Source organism: Mirounga leonina, unplaced genomic scaffold (genome assembly GCF_011800145.1).
Source record: "Mirounga leonina isolate KUSES-001 unplaced genomic scaffold, KU_Mleo_1.0 Mir_175, whole genome shotgun sequence".
Classification (NCBI taxonomy): Eukaryota; Metazoa; Chordata; class Mammalia; order Carnivora; family Phocidae; genus Mirounga; species Mirounga leonina.
Genome location: NW_023270453.1, coordinates 14,752,382 through 14,775,999, shown reverse-complemented (window position 1 = coordinate 14,775,999; position 23,618 = coordinate 14,752,382). Strand labels below are relative to the sequence as shown.

The 23,618-nt window shown below is 45.4% G+C and overlaps 1 protein-coding gene across 7 annotated transcripts in view; it reads right to left on the bottom strand.

Annotated features, from left to right (window-relative positions):
* Nucleotides 1-23,618, bottom strand: part of SFMBT2 (Scm like with four mbt domains 2) — a 228,824-nt gene that overhangs the window by 98,334 nt on the left and 106,872 nt on the right. For all 7 annotated transcript variants that reach the window (XR_004682235.1, XM_035021691.1, XM_035021695.1 and 4 more), the window contains 2 exons: nucleotides 21,867-22,113; nucleotides 13,285-13,382 (listed from right to left, as the gene is read on the bottom strand). Coding sequence is in view for 6 of the 7 variants with exons in the window: in XM_035021691.1 (XP_034877582.1) it covers nucleotides 13,285-13,382; nucleotides 21,867-22,113 (345 nt within the window). In the remaining variant the exon portion in view is untranslated. The remainder of the gene's footprint in view (nucleotides 1-13,284; nucleotides 13,383-21,866; nucleotides 22,114-23,618) is intronic.

Here is a 23,618-nt window from a genome sequence, read left to right as displayed (position 1 = left end):
CCTCACTCAGTTCAGCTCTCCCCAGGGCCTGGAGATGGCTGCAGAGTCCCAGGATCCTCAGCCAGATGGGATAAAGCGCAGAGGAAGGAGAGAGAGCCACCTCTTCCCCATGCCTCTTCTGAAAACAAGGTCACCTATGATAGAAACCATGCAACTGGCTTTCTCAGATACTGTTGACCCAAACTGGTCATAGGCCTCTTCCCAAGCTAATTGCGGTCCAGGAAAATGGGGCTCCTATTACTGGCCCACACCAGTGGTTCTACTTCTACACAGAGTACGGGCAGTTGAAATAAATGGGGGCATTTGTTAATTATGACAATAAAGAATCATCCTGCCCTAAAAGCCCACAGAGCCTCTGTCATGTCCTCTGTGATGGAACAAGGAGGGGTCACTCAGTATATTCCAGCTGACATGATACTTTGATAGGCAAATACTTTATCCTCTCAGGATTTATTTTCTCATCCTTTGTTGCAATAATACTCATTGGGCTCAGCTTTTAAATACCCTCATGTACTTCTAAAGACTGTTCAAAAGCAAAAGGAAAAAGATCTCAGCTCTGGGATTCAGATAGGTCTGTGTGTGTGTCCTGGATCCACCATGGGCTCCCGGCACAGGGTAGGATGGGGGCTCAACTTCTCTGAGCCTGGAGACTCCCCAAGCATCCAGGAAGACCAAGGACGCCTACTGTGTCGAGCCGCTCTGTAGAAAATGTCACAGCACATGGAGAGGGCCCAGTACCAATTCTCCCACCCTGTGGGGCTCAATAACCAGAACTCTCCCAAGGGAGCATGATGCTGGCTTTCATGCAAAGCATCCCCAGCTTTACTTGCACTTTTTATCTTGTGCCTCTGTACCCCACCCTAATGGGTCTGAAAGGGTTTCTATATACTCCAGAGATACTCCAAAGGTGTGCGACTCATCACACAAGAACAAGGATTTGTAACACTTCCTATCCTGGCCTGGCCTGGTTCACCTCCTCACCTCCTCACGGACGCACCTGCAGCCTCTCAGAATCACTGGTAGCTCAGAAACAATTAAGGTCCAGTGAATGGACCAATTTGTACAAAATCACAACTGAAATAACTAAAGTTTCTGAACTCCTCTGCAGACTGGAGTTAAGTATGCATGCATGTAAGTAACTTTAGGAAAATCAAGATGCTAGGGGCAAGAATCAGTCCTGCTAGGACCTAGAAATCTCAACAGCAACCACACACGGGACATCCTGGTAAATATTAACAAGCTTTAAGTTGGATCTCTACTATTCTAAACTTACTCTTTCCGCTTCTTAAATGTTAAACACAACATTACATATTCATGTAAAAGTTTATCTGATTTGTTTATCCTTCTAGTTATACGTGGGACTGGAGACAATACTGGAGGCAGATTTTCTTTTTTTTTTTTTTTTAAGATTTTATTAGAGAGAGACAGCGAGAGAGGGAACACAAGCAGGGGGTGTGGGAGAGGGAGAAGCAGGCTTCCCACTGAGCAGGGAGCCCGATGTGGGGCTCGATCCCAGGACCCCGGGATCATGACCCGAGCCGAAGGCAGACACTTAACGACTGAGCCACCCAGGTGCCCCTGGAGGCAGATTTTCATCTTACCTTTGACTTCATGCCATTAAGACAAGGTAACTCAGGAGGGACGGCTGTCCAAGCAAGTGAAGATTCCCATGCTTTCATTTATACCCACGATACACACAAACCCCCTCAGAGTGCCTTTCTCAAGGCAGGATGGAGCTTAGTGAAAGTTTGGGGTTCACGGCACAGAAGCATCAGTGCTGGGACCCTCGTTTTCTATTAGATCATAAACCCCTGAAGGAAAGGATTTAGACTCCTCCTTATGCCAATCTCCCTCCTTGAGATACTGCAATTTGCAAGTGCCTGTTTATAAAAGGCACATGGAGATTGGAAGCCCAACCTAACGGGAGCACCTGGTTGGCTCATTCGGTTGAGCGTCTGACTCTTGATTTCGGCTCAAGTCATGATCTCAGCATCATGAGACGAGCCCCGTGTCAGGCTCTGCACTCAGCATGGAGCCTGCTCAAGAGTCTCTCCCTCTCCCTCTCCCTCCTCTGCCCTCCCCCCACTCGCACGCTCTCTCTCAATAAATAAATGATCTTTAAAAAAAAAAGTCCAACCTAACCTACAAAGGATCTCTGTGTGTTTTTGGTGGAAAGAAAACTGCCTCTATACAATTTTATTGTGGCCCATTACCAAATCCTCCGTAGAACAAACAAGTAGAACCGCTTCTTAATTATTCTTACCAGTGGAGAGTGGCAAGGAAAATCCGAACAGATAAGAATACAACACGACAATCCCTTCCAAATGTTTCTGTCTTAGAGATGCACGCTGTGCCCCCGCCCCACATCCCAACCCCAATTACACGGAGTCCAAGCTCATATTATCCTGCCTTCCCTGAAACCACAGTACCTGGCCGGAACCAGAATAATCAGTGGCAAACAGAAGCCATTTGGGAATGATAACTCCCGGAGCAGATAACAGAAAGTTGACTCCTATTCTTAAATTCTTCATGTTCAGAATTAAAAGCGAGGCGCTATCAGGCCGACTGCAGGCAGCCGTGTTGGGGCCCCTGCGCTCGCGCCATCGTTAGAAGCCAACGCCATGGATCCAGGCTTTGCCATTTTTATATTTACATTTATTGCCTGACCAAACCTGCCCTCTCTTGCAGGTCTCCAAAGCTCATAAAAACGAGATGGCCCCCATCATCCTCTCTGCGTTATGGAATTCACGTGCCGCGGTTCATGAACCCAGAGCACACGAGGAACAGCCGTGAACTCCCTCCCTCTCTACACATCAGGAAGGACTGAACTTCTCTGCCATCTAGCACCCCGGAGAGGCTCTGCTTCAAAAACCTCTCCAAAGTCCTTAACGAACTGAGAATAGCTAAGGAGGGGCGCCGCACGCACCTTGCAGAGCCTATGGCCTCATGCCCAGGTGTGCGGTGAGCCCAGAACAGGACAGGACCCCAGGGGGCGAGCCGTCCGTCGGATACCAAAATGACCCCCTGTCTAAGACAGCCCTTCTTGAAAAAGAACATTTGGGTTTAACTTGATGAGACCATTTATTTGCTAAACTGTCTGGTATCAGACACAGTGCCATGCAGGACATGGAATGTAATGCCAAAGAAATGAAGTGTTGGCCCCACACAGGGGGCCGAAAGATTCTGGGAGAATCTAAGTGTCCCACCTGAAGGCCAAACTTAGCCATGAGGGGATATTTGCTGTATTTAGTGGCGGAACAAGAGAAAAAGAAATCAGTCACCATAGAAACCACAACCTCACCATCCGTCCTCACTGAACAGCTCCCATGCTTTCCTACCCCTCTGGCTGTAGCAGATGCAATGAGAAAGAAAAGCTTTTCTCTCTTTGCCACACTTCAACTTCTCTCTCCAGCCTTTCACCTAGGTCTCGATCCTCAAATACGGAAGAGGTTCCCTCCGACGGGTTAAATCTACAATCACACCGACAGGTACCTAATTCAAAGCTGAAGAGAGCTAAAGAAATCACGGGCTGGGGGATCGTCAGGGCAGTAGGAGCACTTTCTGAACACTCTTCACAGAGAAGACGTACATGCTAGAATGTCTGCCTTTCTCTGTCCGTTTGCTTGTGTTGAAAAATAGTAATACTAGTCACGGCTGCGTGCGGCATCTTCTTTGACCAATGAGCCTTCTCCCAGCGGCCCCTTCCCTTGGTTGGCTCAACGCTAACCTCTGGAGAGAGCGAGCTGCAGTGAAGAAATCATGACTGGCACAGCTTGAGACAGGATCAAACGGCATCTAGCTTGTCTCTTGGCCATCGCGAAAGCCCTTTATGAACAGACTGCGAGGGTGCCCTTTAAGGCAAATCAGTTATGTATACATAGTCTGGGATCCTTTTAACAGATACTTCTGTCGAAGACGACAGACACCAAGAGACCTGGTGTTTTTTCCAAGTACTAGACCAAGTACTCTCTTCTGATCCTCTGTGAGTCTTGACGAAGGCTCCCAGTAACCTCCACATCAGCCACAGATATCTATTGAGAATTGGCAATAATGGGATGGATCGTGGCTAGAGTCTGGGCGTCCATATCCCATAGAAAACACATCTCTCCCTCAGCTTCCTATAAAAATGGAAATGATCTGAAATCATCAGCTGCCACACCCAAAGCTCATCTATGCGGTTATGGTGCGTATCTAAGGAACGTGGATGAGACCCTGGGAAAGACAGGCCATACCGTGGAACACCAGATGCCCAGAAGGCAGAATGCAGTCACTCCGAGGTAGCTACCGAGGCCGACGGCACAGTAGGAGGCCATTCCTCAAGCTCCTGGTTATCTGCACAGATCTGTTTAATGAGTAAATGATACATTACACCCAGCACCTTACAATGCATGCCTGCAAACACCAAGAGAGGTAGTAAGGGCCGGACACTCTGAAAAGAAAACAAGCCCACACACAACCCTGGTGACTCTGATCATCGTCAGCAAGATGCACACACTGACACAGCAACCTCACCAGCCATGGGATTTCACAGACGCTGAGATGTTCCCTCGATTCCAACGCATCCCTAATATTCTTCTCAGTGCTCTCAGCTGTTTCCTCTCAGCCACAGACAGACACGGGTACTCTGAGCTAGTCACGAAAACACCAGCTCCTCGGCCAATCCACCACAGCTCACTGTTCAGAGCCACTCACACGGGATTCGCCCCACCGACATAACACTTGCCACCTCCGAGTCTCCGTTCTTCAGAGTTGATTTTTGTACTTACTTCTTCACTAAAAGCATTCAAGAATTTTTATTGTGTGCTTACAATGTGCCAGGCACCCTTCAGGGCCCTGGGGATGGAGCCACAATCTGCTTATTGGAAGCTTGTGCTCTAGCTAGGGGGGGAACAGATCTGAGGCAGAAAAAGCCAATGAATACAGAATATGCATGGGGATCAGTGCTACGACAAGCACGATGATAGCGGGAGGTCAGACGATGGTGGAGAACGTTGCTTCTTATTTTAAGCAGAGACCTGAACACAGTGAGGGAGGATGCCATGCAGGCATCTGGGGTCATGTTCCAGGCAGAGAGAGCATGACTGCAAAGGCCTGAGCAGGGGCAGCTCCGTGTTGGAGGGGCAGCAGTCTCCCAGAGGGTGGGGTGCCACCCGGGAAGGCCTCAGCCAGCGGACGGGCTCAGACAGAGAGCCCGCAGGGAGCAGGAGCATGCCGGACCCAGGACAGCACGCCCTGAGCAGGAGGAGATGCCACCGGAGAGTTACAAGCAAAAGAGTGACAGGATCTGAATCTTGTTTGAAAAGAATCACTCTGGCCGCAGAGAAGCAATGATCAGCAGCTGGGGATAGAGTTCTGAAACTAACACAGCAGTCCAGGACAGAGGGATGGCAAGCTTGTCCTTGGGGCTGTGCTGATGGACCAAGAGGAGAGTGACTGAATTTGGGACAGTCTGTGACGGTAGAGCCACCAGGCTTTGTCGATAGATGGAACAGAGATGTGCAGAAAAGGAATAATATGTACAGCAGGCCAGAGACCGCAATCCTTAGAAAGGGCCTGCTTGCGGGGTTAGCCCTGGGCTGCCATCTGGGAAGAGGGCTTGTAAACAGCACCCTACACTGATAAAAAGTTCCCCCTACCTAGAAGAGTGGCCCGCTGTGCCAAGATTGTTTGTACAAACAATATGATCTAAACTTCCTTCTGGAAGTCTAGGACTTGGACCCGTGCTAGGCAGAGGGTGCCTACGTGGCCAGCACCCAATAAAACCCCTGGGCCAGGCCTCTGATGAGCTCCCCTGGCAGACAACAGTAAAGCACATGTTGTCACAATGAAGAGTCGTCCCTGGGACACTCCGGAAGAGAGGACCCTTGGAGGTTTATACTGGAGTTTCCAGAGTGCACGCCATGCTGCTCTTCTTTCTGCTAATTTTGCTTTACAGCCTTTTGCTGTCATGGACTAACCATGACTGTCTCCTCATCTTCGTCCTCTGAGTCCTGGCGGTCACTAACCCTGGGGTTGAGCTGGGGATGGGAAAAAGCCAGGCTTCAGGGACGACACCATGGTTCTGGGCTCGAGTCTCTGTGGCTTATACTTACTGCCACTCTTCCGCCAATCTCTAACAGCTTACTTAGAATTTCAAACACACTTGAGATTTTAAACTTTTTTTTTTTTTTCCAATGGAATGGAAAAAAAAATATTCGAGCAAGTTCTTTTTTTTGAGGGAAAAAAATGGATAACGGGTTTTAGTGACATTTCAAGTAACATTCTTCCCTTGCAATTACAAGGTGTGGTCGCGAGTGAAGTGAGCTGGAGTGTGCGCTTTCCCCGGGCTACACATCGGTATTCCCCTCAGGGAAAAATGCTTGGTTTCAATTAACTGGCAAACTGGGGACTCCAGCTTCTTACTTGTAGATCTCTTTGATGTATGTAGGAGTCATCACTGAAATGTCCACAACTTAACACTGGCAGATGAGTGGAGTCAGAAATGTAGATTGCAGCTCATGAGAACTGCAGAGAATGAAAAGGAACTGTGATTAGAGAAGGTTTCTGAATGTCTGGCACACAGAATGTTATGTTAATTGGAGCTACACTCTTATTTTCCCATGTCCCTCGGCCCCATTTGTAAGATTTAACTGAATTCCCCCAAATCCAGACATCAGATATTTAGTGCAATTGAAAACTGAAACAGAACAGAAATCGCTGACCACTTTTCTTCTAGTCTCATCACTTGGACAGTAGGACTTGTCAACAATCAAATGATGGGTTGCAAAGGTCACCTAACAAGGAAAAAGGACACCACAAGATGCCGTGCTGATGTGCACTGTGGTCACCTCTATAAACTTACCTTTCTTCATGGGTAAACGAGTAGTAATATATGGATTTTCTTAGCAAATATATTAGGTCCCTTAATAATGAGGCTGGTTTGCAGGAAAAAAAAATTATTTTTCAATATAAGGCATTTTTTTTATTATCCCTTTCCCTTTGTTTGGTACCCATTTCATCAGTTCCTTGTCTTTCAAATGAATGGACACTTTTGAAGATCCTCTGCATTTTCCAAATAAGGGAAATCAGAATTCCCACTAAAACACGGTACCCAAAAGCCATTCCAAGTGTTCTCTCAGATCAAGGGTAAATCACAGCAGGGATACTAATGATGAGCTTGTTTTTACAGCATCACTGTCCATATTCATGCGAGATGAGGAATTCTGTATGGTAACACTAGCGGACTGCGTTTAATAGACATACACACACAGATACCAAACCACGTGTGTGAACACGTCCCCAGAGTGACAAACACCGCAGCATAATGAGATTCATTCCATCAAAATACCCATTTTATCCACAGTGTAAAAATAATAAAAAAAAGAACTGCTTTGAAATACTGCTCAACTCCAGCCACTGATATGCCATAGCTTCGACTTCGGTCTTGCAACAGTTGCATGCTATGGCAATTTTCCATAACAACATGCATCGAGGAGGACTCATGACTGAATCCAAACATGTATAGCTTTTACCATAATGAAAATAAGAGAAGTAAGTTTGCCTGCTGAGAAGCAGTGATGATCAAACAGTGATAACAGAGGGGGAAAAAAAACCACATAAGTTCTATTTTTGTACCCTGCAGAATATTGCTCACCAAAACCTACAAAAACTTGAGACAAAAAAAAAACCAACTCTCATTTCTATTAACATGAAGAGACTGTTAAGACAGTCTGAACCTCATCCCGTGTCCCCATGCAATTTCTCTGAGCTTAATTACTCCCGTGTAAGTAGGATAGCTCAGTACAGAGTACTATTCTATGATTTCTTAAATTACTATACATTCAGGACATGTGGTTGTACTGGGTTGCATAATGTCCCCTAAAAATTCGCATCCACCCAGAACCTGGGAATGGAACCTTATTTAGAAACAAAGTCTCTGCAGGTGCAGTCAAGTTAAACTGAAGTGGTACGGCATGAGCACAGGCCCACAGCAAATGATGGGTGTCCCCATAAGCAGAGGGAAACTGGGACAGAGAGAGGGGAGAAAGCCACATGGAGGCAGAGGCCGGAGGTAGGCTGCCACAACCCAAGAGATGCTAAGGACTGCAGGCAAACCACCAGAAGCCAGGACACACGCATGGGACAGCCTCTCCCCCGGAGGCTTGGGAGGGAGCATGCCCTGCCGATACTTCAATTTCCACTTCTGGCCTCCAAAACTATGACCTCATAAATTTCCATTGTTTTTAGCTACCCAGTTTGTGGTCATTTATTACAACAGCCTCAGGATGGTGGTTGTTCTCACGATTCCAAAATTCAACATATAAATATCCACTCCCTACAAAGCATGGTTGAGAAAGTGAAACTGCCCACTTCTTTTCCACCGAATTGAAATAAGAGGAAACATTCATGAAAGTGCCTCACGAGCTTTAAGAACACATAATTTTCAACTCGACCCATTTTTATTTATGAAAATGCCCATTCCATCTGTCCTGTGAAAAACAGCAACTATTCAGTATCTACTCTTAGAGCAACTTATTCATTATGAACAAAGCACTGAGGGCAATGAGAACTCTAGCAGTGCCCCCCCGACCAAAAAATAGTCTGAATTCTAACAGGAAAACCCTGAAGTGAGGGAAGAAGGTCACTGAATTTTGAGAAATGTAGACAAATGATGAGACCCTGGAATCGAAGTCAATAGCATTTTGCAGAGAGTAGCTGCTCAATAAATGTTTGATGAATTAGTAAATTATTAATTAAAAATGTATCAGGATTATTAGCCTTTCTACATTTTCTGTCTTGGTACTCACGGTTCTGAATAGTAAGTCTGTATATCCAGTTAAACCACGACTACATTAACTCAAAATATTTTAAATCAATGAGTTAAATACACTGGTCAAGAATTTGTTCATGCAGGGCGCCTGGGTGGCTCAGTTGGTTAAGCGACTGCCTTCAGCTCAGGTCATGATCCTGGAGTCCCGGGATCGAGTCCCGCATCGGGCTCCCTGCTCGGCAGGGGGTCTGCTTCTCCCTCTGACCCTCTTCCCTCTCTTGCTATCTGTCTCTCATTCTCTCTCTCTCAAATAAATAAATAAAATCTTAAAAAAATAATAATAAAAAATAAATAAAATCTTTTTAAAAAAAAAAGAAAAAAAGAATTTGTTCATACATTTGACAGGATTTCCTGAGCCCTACTGCCGCCACGGAGTCTGGCTGAATGGATTCAACACTGAACAAGACAGACACGGTCCGTGCCTTCCTGAAGCTTCAGTTAGGCAAAATGACATGGACAGTCCACCAAGAACGACACAGACAACGAAGTCTAAGTGTGAGCTGGGCGGCAAGGCACGACAGAGACACGTAAGGGAGTAGGGACAGAGGCCCAGGCCCCGGGAAGGCTTTGTAAGAGAATGCACATTTGCAGTTGAATCCTTCAGCAGGATCTAACAGAAAGAACAAGACAGGTACAAAAGGCATGTGCTGAGCTGAGGAGAGGCCAGCACCTGGCACACAGGGGAGGCACCACACGTGAGGTGCACAGGGAAGCATGCATGGAGTCCCAGCTGGCTCCGAACAACCTGGAAGGACGCGGGGGTGCTTCACCTACATCGCAGGCCACACGGCGCTTGCATGGGGGTGCCAGATGCAGATGGCAAACGGAAACATTAATTTAACATCTTCCTAAACTCTAACCAAAATTCCAGTAAAGAGTTTTTTTTTTTTTTTTAAGACACGAACCCTCTCGATAGCGACAAAGGTATGGGAGCAAAAATGCAGACGAACAAGAAGGGACTAATTTAACACCATCAACAGAGCGAAATCCCGAGGCTTCAGCAGCTAAGCTGAGAACCAATCCAAGGAAACTGCAGATCCTCAGGAGACTCAGAAGCCAGTAATACCACATGGGCCTAAAACTGGCAGTGAATGTGGGATATCTGGCGGGAGGTGGGGGCGTGCAGTTGGTTGAGCGTCTGACTCTTGGTTTCAGCTCAAGTCATGATCCCAGGGTCATGAGATGGATCCCCAAGTTGGGCTTGGTGCTCAGTGGGGAGTCTGCTTGAGATTCTCTCCTCTTCCCTCTAGCCCGTCCCCACCCCTCCCCGTGCTCACACATGCTCTCTCTGTCTCCCAATAAATAGAATCTTAAAAAAAAAAAAAAAAAAAAAATGGCAGTAAATGGGAGCAGATGAGAGAAGAAGTCCCCTTCCCTACTCCAAAAGATCAACCGTCCTCCCAGTCTCCAGCAGAGAGGGTGAAACAGATGGCCCCTGGACCGCGGGTGCAGATACCTGGGCCCTCGGTGCCAAAACCCCGGCCCTCTTCTGCCCCACTCACTCAACACCACCAGCAGCTGGACTTTGAGCCCCAGGCTGGAAGCTGAAAAACTTCCCCTGAAAAATCAGCACCATACAAAGAAGTAGCTCTCCAAGGTCATCTACACTGACCAGCTCCGCCCTCAGCTTTCTAACCCCCCTCTTACTCAAGAGCCACGGTCAAGGATTTTCAGCCTCCAACAAGAACGTCAGGAACCAAACCAACACGGAGGAAATAAATTTTTCAGGGGAAAAAAGAAGACTTTCAAAAACCAGTAATTCCAATAAGATGAACTCATGCATCCATGTGGTAAGGAGAGGAGGCTATAAACAGCATTCAGCAAAAACCCACCAAAGAAGCGCTCATAAAAACAGGACAGTACAAATAAGTTCATAAAACTTCTCGAAGTGCCACCAACAGACAAGGAAATGAAAAGTAGAACTGAAAGGAGAAAAAAAAAAAAAAGTAAAAAGACAGTCCAGGAATAGCACGTCCACATACAGATCAAGAAAGCAAAAGAGCAGTGGAAGGCATCATTTTAAACAAGAAACATCCCCAAATTAAAGGCAGACACCGGAGATGGCCAGCACTGTGGAAGAAAAGAGATGTCCACCATGGCAATCAACTGCGAAATTGCAGGACAATGGAGGAAAATACAAGAGTCCAGAGAAGGGAGGGAAAATGGAGTGATACCTCTAAATTCTTGAGAAAAGTGACAGCGAGCCTAGAATTCTTTACCCAAACAATCAGGGAAGCATAAAGAAAGAATAAAGACATTCTCATTCAAAGCGAGAAGGATACTGAAGGCCACCATCTTGAAGATGGCTTGCAGCATTGCCTCATCTTCATGACCTGAGGGGAGAACGCCAAAGCACGGCAGACCGACGAGGCTGTGGACAGTATTTGGCTCATTCTGACCAAACACTACACAAGTTCCCAGTCCCTGCTCTAGGCCCAGCTGCCTGGAGCCGAGGAGAACATTCCATTCACTTCACAGAAGAGTAGTGCTTGGGCCTGTTCCTGGAACAGAGTAAGCTATAAAAGCAGAAAATATAAACCGACTGGTTCCTGTCCGTATTTCTCAGGATGTCCAGTACCTGGAGTTCAGCTGCAGCTCTGGCAGATGGCTCAACTACGATAAACCCTAATTCTCTTAAGACCAGCTCATGACTTTGTTGACTCTTGTCAACTGAGGAAAAGCAAAGCCAGCTTGTTAACCAAACATCATCCAGCTATTTTCCCCTCCAAAGAGCAGGAAAAGGCCTCTTTTTTTTTTTTTTAAAGATTTTTTTTTTTTTTTAAGTAATCTCTACACCCAATGTGGGGCTCGAACCCACAACCTGGAGATCAAGAGTCACACCCTCCTCTGACTAAGCCTGCTAGGTGCCCCAGGCAAAGGCCTCTTCTGAAACAAGTAGGCTTATACCTGCTTCTTACCTTGTCAAAAGCAAATACATAACATTTAGGAAGACATACACTGGCAGTAACACTACAAAGAGAAGCAGCGAAATGATCCCCACAAAAGTGAGGGTGCCGGGTCCCCTCGAAGAGGCAGGAGAGCGCGTCGGGGAAGGACACGCTTCTGGTGGCGACCTCTCACGTCTAGACTGGAGGTGCATAGTCGTGCTTTCATCCATTACTCTTTGAGCGCCTCACAGGTGTAGAATATACTTCAAAAGAAAATCTATTTTGTCAAGAGTGAGGGACATGATCCAGTGTATACACTTAAAATATTACGAAGGCCACTGTGAAGAGAGTGGACACCAACTGTCGGGGTCCCCGGGGGGACACGCAGAGGCCATGGAGCCAGGTAAGTTATGGAAAAGCAAAAGCTGTTTTTCTTTCTTATTTTTTATCTTTTCCAGGCAGGATGTTATCAGGAAAGCGAGAAAGGAAGGAAAGAAGGAAGTGAGGGAGGGAGGATGGGAGAGGTGAGGAAAGAAGTATTCGATCAGTTAGCAAAAAAAAAAAAAAATGCCCAAGATATCGTTTTACTTCCAGCGATCACTAGCCCCTAGCAGCCTATTCCATCTATGCTGTTCTTCTAATACAGGAGGATCAAAACACTGTAAAAGCCATCTACCCAATAACCTCAGAACATAATTTCATCTCTAGTTTCAAAAAAGCCATCTTTTTAACTCCAATTCTACAACAAGGAAAGTGCAGATCGAGAAGGTTCACAATTTGCCGTGACGGGTTCCAATTCTGAGTGAGGCCTTTGGGGTAACTGAAATTCAGGAAGCCCGCGCCCAGGCCCTAAACTCTTGCTGCCCATGGCACCTCACACCATCGGCATTTTGGTCTCCTTGGGGGACGTGTGTGGCAGAAATGTGCCCCCTCGGGCCTGGAAAACCACTTTCCTCCAGCCAACAGCAACCATGTTTGAGCCGCCCAAGGACTTGGGGTTCAGGGAGGGAGAGAACGTTTCGGGACTCCCTCTGGCCCGCACGGATCATCGCCCACAGCTTCGTATTCATCTATGTAGAAGGGCCAGGCATCATTTTACAGTGGTAAGAACCTGGTGATCCATTTCAGTTGTGTGTCCACCTCCCTTCTGTTAGCAACCCCCAGGCCTACTGCCCCTCGGATACTCACACACATTTCTCGGGCTATCCAGGAAACCGAACCATCAAGAGGAGCATCACTTTCTATTATTTTTACCAAATAAATACCAAAAATAGACTTGCTACGTGTCCTGTTCCTTTCGTAAGGGGTGAGGGAGCGCACATGAGGTGTTATTATTCTATAATAATACAACATGGAGAAAAGCGGTAAAGCCACAGAATTCCAACCAGGCTTCTGTAATATGAGGAATCTGTGAAGATGACAAAACAGGGCAAAAGCACACAGGTAACATTTTAAACATTTCAAATGGGACCCCGCTGAGCAGGTAGCTCTTCCAACCGTGGAAAATGATTGGCTGTGAGAAACTTTTCACTGGAGAACGGTTAGTGTGGAGAAGAATAAACAAGTCGCCACGAACCCACATCTTACCTTAAATACTTCCATTGGAAGAGGAAAGTGTGCGGCATCAGTAAGGGATTTTTCCAGAGCACATTTCCACTCAGACGCCATCTTCAAAGGATAGATTTCTGTATCAACAGCAAACCACATAAGCGTTTAAGGACTAAAATATTCTGCGGGGTGGTTCTCCCTTTGAATTTTATATCTGCCAAGTTCTCAGAGTCACTCGGCATACTCAGCGACCATAAGAACTTACACCCTGACCCATAAAAGGCCACCTGCTAACGGGATTTTCTGACGGTAAAGAGCAACCTGAGACTCTGCGATCATAAATGAAGACTAAACTTTACAGGGCCCTTTGGGGAACATTTGCATTTGCATGCATTCTATGGGCATCCCATAAGTAATTTATTGGCATAAATCACATTAGCACCATCCTCAGTCATCCGCTGCCCCAAATTCCATGAATCACCTGGGAAGTAATATCCACTGATGAAGAACTTGTTATCGGATAAATTTCTAAACTAGAAATGACTCTTGTCTGGCATTTTCAGATATTACAGCATATTTTTCACTAGATCTCTAAGCTCTCGTATGCTAAAAATAGACTCTGTAAGCCAGAAAATTATTAAAAGGTAAATTAAAATTTACCAACCAAGTTTAATATTTACACTTGAAATGTTGCTAACACACCACATGTTGCCCATATTTTCCCCCCAGGCAGTGGGGTGGGGGGAGGGGGGTGGACAGAGAGATTTACGAACGGAGGCTACTCTGGCTGAATGCAGAACTGAAAGAAAAAAATTTGTTGAGCACTGTTTCCACCGATTGCTGAGACTGCAGGGGGATTTTATGATCTGATTTCAACGGATTTAAGACCTTATCAAAATAGGATTTGCAGAAGCACTCACTTGAAGGAGATATGTTTATACCTTCCCTATATCAACCCAGGCTATTTCAGACAGACAGACAGGACATGAATATGAATTTAAGCACAGTTAAAAGGCGACATTAAACCTTTGGGGCTATATTTTTAATTTCTTGCATGTCTGCTTTTCAGCATGCAGCCGTGTATTTCGATGCCCACAGCTTTTGAACTCACCTTGAGCCTGAAGCTCCTGTGTTTCAAGCAGTTTATTGAGTCTTTTCAGACTCCCGTAATTATGATGGGAGAGAGATGGTGCAGGAAGGAGTCAGGTTATCAAGGCACAGCCCCCTCACTCCTGGTCGGTTACGCAAAGTCCCGTAAAGGGTTATTAACGACAAGAGAGGATATTTTAACTTTTATTTACATTCTTCTACCTCGGGGGAATTTTTTTTTTTCTTCCAATTTGGCATTTCTATATCAGAACAAGAATAGAATGTGATTCCTCTTAGTAGCTTCTGACATATTTAGGGGAACACAGTGAAGCCCCAGTTAACACCTGTGCAGAAAACGGAGGAATAGTCCCTCCAACATCCACAGGTGAGCAGGGGTGCTGAGGGAGACATCGCGCATCACGGCGTCCCACAAAGGAGGAAGAGGGACGGGTTCACAGCCTTCTGAATTGTCCCAGGAGGATGGGAAGATGGTTCAGCTCAGGGGCACTGCATCAAAATCCCAGTGGAGGAGAGGCAACTCAAGAGGGCTCTAGGAGGGAAAGACCTGAGGGCACCAGAGCAGCAGGTCATGAGGGGCTCAGGACGGAAACAACACGCAAGAGCCTAGGGTTCCCGAGTAGGCGAGAACTAATTCACTTTCCCAGGGATCTGGAAGCTGGCCAGGGAGTTCAGCCTTGGCATAGTAGTAAAAGGAGAAGCAAGTCATGAGAAAGGATGGCGACTGCCAAAGACAAGACAGGAAAGGTGGGAAAAGGCAGGAGAAGGTGCACCGTGTTGGCACCTGAACTCCCGTGGTCTGGGGGCGGGGGAGCCCCTGAGACAGAGAGGAGGGCAAGAGAAGGACAGTTCAAGAAAACTATGCAAGACCTAGAGCAAAAGCCCAGCTGGCCAGAGTTCGAGCTGGACTCCCAGAACCAAAGCCAGGTGACCTAGAGACCCCCACAAGGATGCTCGCCCTTCCTGACACCTGTGTCCACACGCACCTGGCAGGGCACCACTGGGCCCACGTCATCCCTGAAAGTCGAGCCCCCAGTCCTCCTGATGCCATCTCTCTCCCAGCAAACCAGAAGCCTGGGGCCACGGGCTGAATGTTGCTGTCCCCCCAAAGTCATACGTTGAAATCCTAACCCCCAAAGTGATGTTTAGGAGGTGGGGCCTTTGGGAGGTCATGGGGGGGAGCCCCCATTAATGGCATTAGTGTCCTTACAAAGGAGAGCCCCCTCGCCCCTCCCCCCATGTGAAGACACTGCAAGAAGGCCACCGTCTGTGACCCCGGAAGCAGGCCGGGCCCTCAGCAGACATCAAATCTGGGGGTGCCTGCATCTCAGGTTTCCAGCCTCCACAACTGTGTGAGAAATGAATGCTGCCGTTTAGAAGCCACCAGGTCTGTGCTATTTATTCTCTGTAGCAGCCTGAATAGACCAAGAAACCCAGGTTCCTCAGGATTTGGGTCTCTGTCCTATAATCCTAAGATCCTTTGTCTTCTTTCTGAGGCTATAAAGCCCTAATATGGAATGTAACCCTATGGCAAGGCCCACTTCTCTTAAAAGGTGAAAATCAGATGCACTTTTTTCAGTATGCTCAACCACCTGCAAAAGCTACACACCTAATGGTTTCAATAAGCAGAGAACAATATTCCATGTGTGCGTTTCATTAGCCAGAGAGGCGCTTGGTTACACCGACAAGTTTATGGACAGTAAATAGCACCATTAAAAGAACATAAACCATTTTCTTAAAATGATTGTGTTGCAGGTAATTTAATAGAGTGTATCATGTCGATTTGTTTGTGGGGAAGTAATAAGCAATTAAAATCGGGCCTGATCCATCTTTAACTAGAAGCCTACGTGAAAGTGAGGCGATCCCCCTCTGAGCGAGCGTTTGGCTGGCTCTTGCAAAGGTGAGAGCTGCAGAAAGCAGGAGAGGGGCGTGAGACCACCAGCTCACAGCCTCAGACTAAATGAAGGCCTGGGGGGGTGATCCCCTTCTTCAAGTACTCTGCAACCACCACTCCTTCCTTCTCTCACCAGTGAGCAAAGACTGGTCTATGGCTGTTAACAGATGTTGGGAAGGCTGTAGAACTGAATGTTCGTGTCTCCCCCCAAGTAATATGTTGAAGCTCTAACCCCCAACGGGATAGTATCTGGAGATGGGGCCTTCGGGGGGGGGGGGGGGCGGCGGAGTTGGTAATCAAGGTTAGATGAGATCATAAGGGTGGGGTCCCCGTGATGGGATTAGTGCCCTTATAAAAGAGACCCCAGAGCTCTCTGTCTCTCTCTCCGTGTGCACATAAAGAAGAGACCATCCACAAATCAGCAAGTGGGCTCTCCCCAGAACTCAACCCTGCCGACACCCTCATCTGGGATCTTCCAGCCTTCAGAACAGTGAGAAAATCATCTGTGTGGTCTGAACCCACCACTCACTGGCATTTCTTTATGGCCACCTGAGCTACCTGATACAGAAAGCGTTTGGGGGCAGTTTCTCGACTAAGAAATAGTTCACAAGCTTCTCAACTCCAGGAATTATCTAAAAGAAAAAGAAAAAAGAAAAAGGAAAAGGAAACGCTGACATAAAGATTGAGAAGGCAAAAAATATATATATATATGGAAAAACACCTAGAGATGAGAAAGACCTCACAAAGTTTCATGTCCTTAGTTTCTGCAAAAACATGTAAGACTCCACGTTGCTTTCTGAGCATCCAGAAATATGAAAGCAGGGGGGAATCTCTAAAAAACTCCTGACCTCAGTGACCTACTTAAATTTCTTAGAAAACCAAATGTAACCATAAAACTCTGCTTACAGACTGAATACCCAGAAAACGCCAATCACTTGGGGTACACTGTGACACTCAGCAGCACAGCAAATGTATAGTTACCCCATTTCACAGAGAAGGAAAGTAGAGGTACTTCCCAGGGCTCTGTAGGGAGGAACAAAAGTGCAAGGAGAAGCTAACTTGGACCCTGGCTCCAAGTCCATGTTTTTCCTACTCCGCCAGCTTCCTCAAGCTGGAGGCACACATGAACTCCTCTAGAGGAACAAAAATGATCAGGAAGCCCACAGGCCATATTCCTGTGCATGGAGTAGGTCCTGGAGCCATGCTGGGTGCTGAATAGCAGAGCATCTCTCCTTGATCTGACCCGGTCTTCAAAAGCTCCCCTCCCACATCAGGGGCAAAGAGGACAGCACAGCCCCTGCCATTCTGGGGGTGTCTTCATTCCAGGCCCTCCACTCCAGATGGGCATCCACAGCCCCATCAATTATCTGGCTCCTGGAAGGTGGACTTGGCTGGTTCCTGCCCTCCCTCCAGACATACCCAACTTTTTATTCAGTCAATTCATTCAACGAATATTCACTGAGCACCTACTACGTGCCAGGCACTGGGTGAGACACTGGGGAGACAGCAGAGACTCAGACCCAGATGTTCAGTTCGAGGGGCTACTAAAATCCTCTCAGGTCTGAACAAAGCGAGGGGGGTGGGCCATGCTACATCTAGAAGAACAGCACCCCAAAGACAGGGCATGCTTAGCACCCCGGTGGGTCACAGGGGAGGCCAATGTGCCAGAAAGTCCCTAAATGAATGCGGTTTGCCTTCTGTTCAACACTGAAGCTGAAAGGGACTCCAACACATCTGCCTGGCTTTTAAAGCTGATTTAATTTATGGAAAAAATCACCCTTCCTATTCCCCCTTTCTTTTGTCAACTCCCAATGTTAGTGTAATGGAGGAGGAGACTTGGGCTGGGAGTTTGGACGCCAGTGTTCTAGCTGCAGCTCAGCTTCGTGGTGTGACCTTGACCCATCAAGTCATTAACCTCGAGGCTTCAGACTCTACTGTAAGATGAAGGGGTTGGAACAATGTCTGAAATAATGCCAGTTAAAAGTCTGACCCGGTGACTTCATTCTACTTGTACAAGGCAAAATGCCTGGAACAGAACCCTTCTGCATGGTTCTTGCTCCACATTGTATTTCTGGCCTTCATTAAAGGTCCTTCAAGCAAAACCAAACAAACAAAAATGAAAAACAAATAAAAAAAACCAAAAGCACAAAAAACAAAAACCAGAGTCTTCACTCTAGAGAACGCACTGCTGGTCACCGGAGGGTAGGTGGGTGGGGGGTGGCGGAAAACAGGTGATGGGGATGAAGGAGCGCACCTGTCATGATGAGTACCGGGTGATGGAGGGAAGTGCTGAATTACTGTATTGTACAGTTCTTGATAAAGCCTGGACCACTAAGGACTTTAGCTACTGCCGCCCTTCCTTGATCACCCGGCATTTCACCACTTCCTGCCCGCTCACCCATTCTTCACAGAAGCTGGATTTGACCTACTCCGCCCGCACCTACATGACCCCTGAATAGGCCAGGGTGCGGAGCCCCAACCTGTGTTCTCCGACTCGGGCCAGAAATGAAAAGGCACAGTGATTGTAAGCTTCCCTGGTGGACAGCATCAAAGCAGCCCCTTTTCCTAGAGGTTCTGAAAACTAGCTACTTTCTATTTCCTATTTCTACCTTTCTTGGTACTGAACAGTTGAGAAAGATCGTGCCCTTTAAAAAGTAGAGAGATCAAGTGGTCCGTTTTCGCGATGATGGCAGTTCATGGGGACACCCAGTCCAGCGGGCAGGGAGGCTGGGGGGTTGCACGGCTTCCTCTCATGGTGCACCCGAAACATCTATCCTCTGCCCTGGGCCCCCACACCTCCAAATCTCCCTCTCACACCACTTAACACTCAACAGTCAGGATTAAGAACAATAGCTAATATCTTTATGCAAGCCTGAAATTTTATTCCCACCTACATTTCAGTGAAGCAAAGAGCACTACCATGTAAGTTTTAAGTTACTCTGGGTCTTGAAATTAATTTACACAAACCCAAAGTAACACGTATTATTATTACATATTATTATTATTATATATTATTGTAAATAATAGCCCAATTATGGAAGCAGCCTGAGTGTCCACTGACTGATGAATGGATAAAGAAAAGGTGGTGTGTATATATATACAATGGAATATTACTCAGCCATCAAAAAGGTTGAAATCTTGCCATTTGCAATGACATGAATGGAGCTAGAAAGTATAATGTTATGTGTAACAAGTCAGTCAGAGAAGGACAAATATCATATGATTTCACTCATGTGTGGAATTTAAAAAACAAAACAAATGAGCAAAGGGAAAAAGAGAGAGAGAGACAAACCAAGAAACAGAGTCTTCACGCCAGAGAACACACTGCTGGTGACCAGAGGGCAGATGGGTGGGGGGTGGGGGAAACAGGTGATGGGGATGAAGGAGTGCACCTGTCGTGATGAGCACTGGTTGAGGTACGGAAGTGCTGACTCACTGTATCTCACTATATAGTACACTTACGTAACACTGTATGTCAACTAACCAGAATTTAAATAAAAACTTTAAAAAAATAATAAAACACACGGGTAATAATCACAGCCCCGCATGCTGTTCTGCTAAATGAGGCAAGAGAATCCAGTTTTCATCTTGCAACTGCTGCATCTGAAAAACTAAAGGCCACATTTGGAGTGTCCTTTTGCCTTTTATTTTCCTCTTCTCATACAAAACTTCTCTTGCCAACAATTTAAATGTTGGGAAAATAACTTAACGATGAATGCCTTCTCCAAGCTCTTGAAGGACACCCACGAATTCTTCCATGCAATGGACAACTCGTGTCCAGAAAATTATTAAGACAGGTAAACACAATTTATTCTTATCTTATAAAGACATTAAATTATCTACAAAAGAGAAAGAGCACTCTCCTTTGCAAATATTTCCCAAGTTTCTATGGTGACACTTTCCATTCTTGCTTTTGAGTATGAGTCCCATGACTTCACAGCAAAGGCACACTGAACAGAACCTAAGAAGCCACTAATAACCCTTTGCTTTGCTCTAAATGTTCACACTGGCAAACGTAGGGATCTCCCAAAATTTATAAAGCAATTAGATACTAAGCTAAGATTTATACACCCAACTTCCCACACAAAGTAAATTTCTCCTGCTAGGTTATGAATCCCAAGGCAAATGTGAGCTTAGATCTTTTCTCAACACTGACAGGCCCTTTGTTTGTCATCATAGTCCAAAATTACTCAGGGTAGAAATGGATTTCCTGGCTGCTTCTCAAAATGTTGACAACAATACTACTAATAAAATACCATGTTACGTGTCTATATGCCTGTCAAACTCAACACAAATGCAAATCCATGACATACAGAACCAAGAAAATTTTTTTTTCAATTAAAGCCCTTGAGTGACAGAAAGGGAAAATGCAAGTCCTCGGTTTCGTGTGCTCGAGACTAGCACTGGCAACTAATAAGGGAGAAAAAAAAAGTCTCTGGCAATTTTAACAAAGGACTTGGCTCTTCACTTCCAATATACCCGGTGAAATTGATCAGAATGAAAACCAGCAATCTCTGGAAGAAATTAATATTTCTACCTTGATGTCTTTAATTCCATAAGGATCCAACATTTTTTGTTCTGAAGATACCCATCAAAAGGTTGGTAAGTCTAGTATGGGCAGCAGGGGGATGGGAAGAAATGAGCAAAGGGCCTAGGAATTTGAACTATAGTATATCCCCTCTCTCCAAGCTAGATGACCTTGGACAAGCAGCTTAACCTCAGTCTCAAATTTTCTCTGGTGGAAAAGGAAATATTCACACCAAACATGGAGCACTTTTTGTAATCAAAACAAACAACACAGCGGATGTAAAATCACCTGGCACATAGTAAACATTCAAGAATGGTTAGTTTGTGAACAGGGAGATTTTTGCCCAGTGAGGTACATCAGGAAGCATAATGCATTCTTCCATCCAATTAAGTCTGCAGAAAGTCATTTGACAGGGCATTTGGAGCTAATTAAAATCCATGACGTGCCAGAAAAAAGTATGATGATTTTCTCTTTGCTATTTCCAGGTCAGGACAGATTATATAACCGCATTTGGTTGGATAGTCAGATGGATGAATGGATGGATGGATGGATATAGATGGATGGATGGATGAAGGAGATGGGGGGGGCAAATAGGTGGGAGGCTGGAGGATGAGTAGATGTATAGGTGGGTAAGTGGATGGGTGGGTGGATGGACGGATGGAGGGAGGGATATGGATGAATGGAGACAGATGGATAAATGAATGGATAAGTGGGGGCGGGTGGATGAATAGAGGATGTATGGGCAGACAGAGATTTTGGAATCTACTTCCAAGACTGTCAAAATTCCTAAAGAAAAAGGGAGAATATGACCAAGTCCCAGTCCATTGTGTCTTTCATTTGTGAATCAGTGATTCCAAAGGAATGAGATCAACTTCAGCACAGCCTCTACTGCTTTCTCCTTTTAGAACACTATTTACGGAGGTCTTGAGTTCTATTTCCCATAGAAGAGTATTCTGAGGTTAAAATGCTTAATATTCACATACACATGTGTAAATGATACCACGGAGCTAACAAACTCTCCAGAGACACATCCAGGAAAATGTCACATCTTTTACCAAAATACTTCGCAGCAGCAAAAGCTTTGGCCCTTACCTGAAGGTGGGTCCATTCTGTATTTATTCTCTTGACACCAACCAACTGGTCGAAGTCTGTAATCCAAGTAAAACAACCACTGGTCATAGGATTCAGTGTCCTCCAATCCCACATAGCGAAGGCGTAATCTTCCTCCAACATTTTCAATCACACTAACTATCCAGTACTGAAAAGGGCTCTGAGAATCCTGAAGTTCTATTAAGGAATCAACTGTAATGAGGTCTATAGGGCCTTTCCCTCGCAGAGGCTGTTTAAACAGAAGCAAAACTCCTTATTTTAAACTTTATTTTAAGGTTCTCATGGAAACAGATGACAGCAGAAGATAATATTTTTTCACACCATCATCCAAGCTACTGGCAAACAGTCTGGTGTTTCCCTCCACCCCCATCCTCATCCCGCTCCTTCCACACACACGTCCATCCCACCCAGCCCTCTGTCCAACAACAAGAATCACAAGTAAACAGAACATAACAGTTTGTGCTCGGTTCTCACCAAACAAATCACCCTTCCCAGATAAAACTGCATTTGTTAGAAATAAGCATGCTTTTAAGAAGAGTTACACCAAATTGGCCTCCTGCTAGAAAATACGTGGTAGCTAAATGTCTATTTTCCCATAGACTATGGGGCTATCAACTTACCCCATGACTCAACACACATTCATCTTATAATGTCACTCTCTCATACTTTGGGCAAAGCATGAATATGTGTCAATGACATGTATAATATACATTAATGATCAGCTACATTAGACAATTATGTAAAGTTATTTCTACACTTGATCCCTAGTTGGTTTAGAGAATGTATATATATACACATATATATATATATATATAATTACTGCCCCGTATAAGAAACCTTCTCAGCACGTTAGCACATGAAAAGGGTGATTGTTCAGTCAGCCTTGTAGGCAAATATGTTAAAAAAAAAAAAAAGTGAACAGAGTAAGACATTTTGTCCTTCTGAAAGGGTGAAGAATCATCATTTTGATTTGTTAACCAAACAAATTAGGAGCCATTAAGATAAGCAAATACACCAGGCAAAATCTTCACAGAATAAAACCGAATAACTGTATATTAGACAGTAGTGTTCCAAAAATCAATGTCATTTCTGAGAGGAGGGAAATTCATAGTTAACATTAAGAGAGTAATCATACCGTCACAATCCACATCGTATTCCTGTTATTTACTATGTTTCCCCCCTCTTTGGGGGGAGCATTCCTCAAACAGATTTGGTACCTCAATAATTACTTATGACAGTACAGTGCTCCTTCTGTTCTATTATATATAGTAAATATTAAAATGCTTTATCATAAAATTATTGTCAAATGAACCATCAAGATTGCAGATTAAACTGTTTTTTCTTCGGGACCTTAAGCACACCTTAACCACACTGAAATATGATTAGCCAGTTCTCCTCTTGTTTTCATAAGGGAGGCTAATTCGATTATTACTCAACACGTGTGTGCTGTTAGCGTGAGGTTATGCATCCAGAATGGAAGAGTCAATGGAACCACTTATCAACACGCTCCAAGACTATAAGAGAGCACAAATATGCTCTGTGGTCATCTCTACAAAACAGGTCTTCTCCAGGATTTTATTCATATTCGCGAATATAGGACAGAGGCTTACATGTATAGGATAGTGGAAAGATATCCTAACACAGTATTACTTAAAAATGTGTTCACACAGAAGCCAATTTTCCACTTATTGATTATACCACAGGTGAAGACACTTCGGTGCCATGAGAATCATT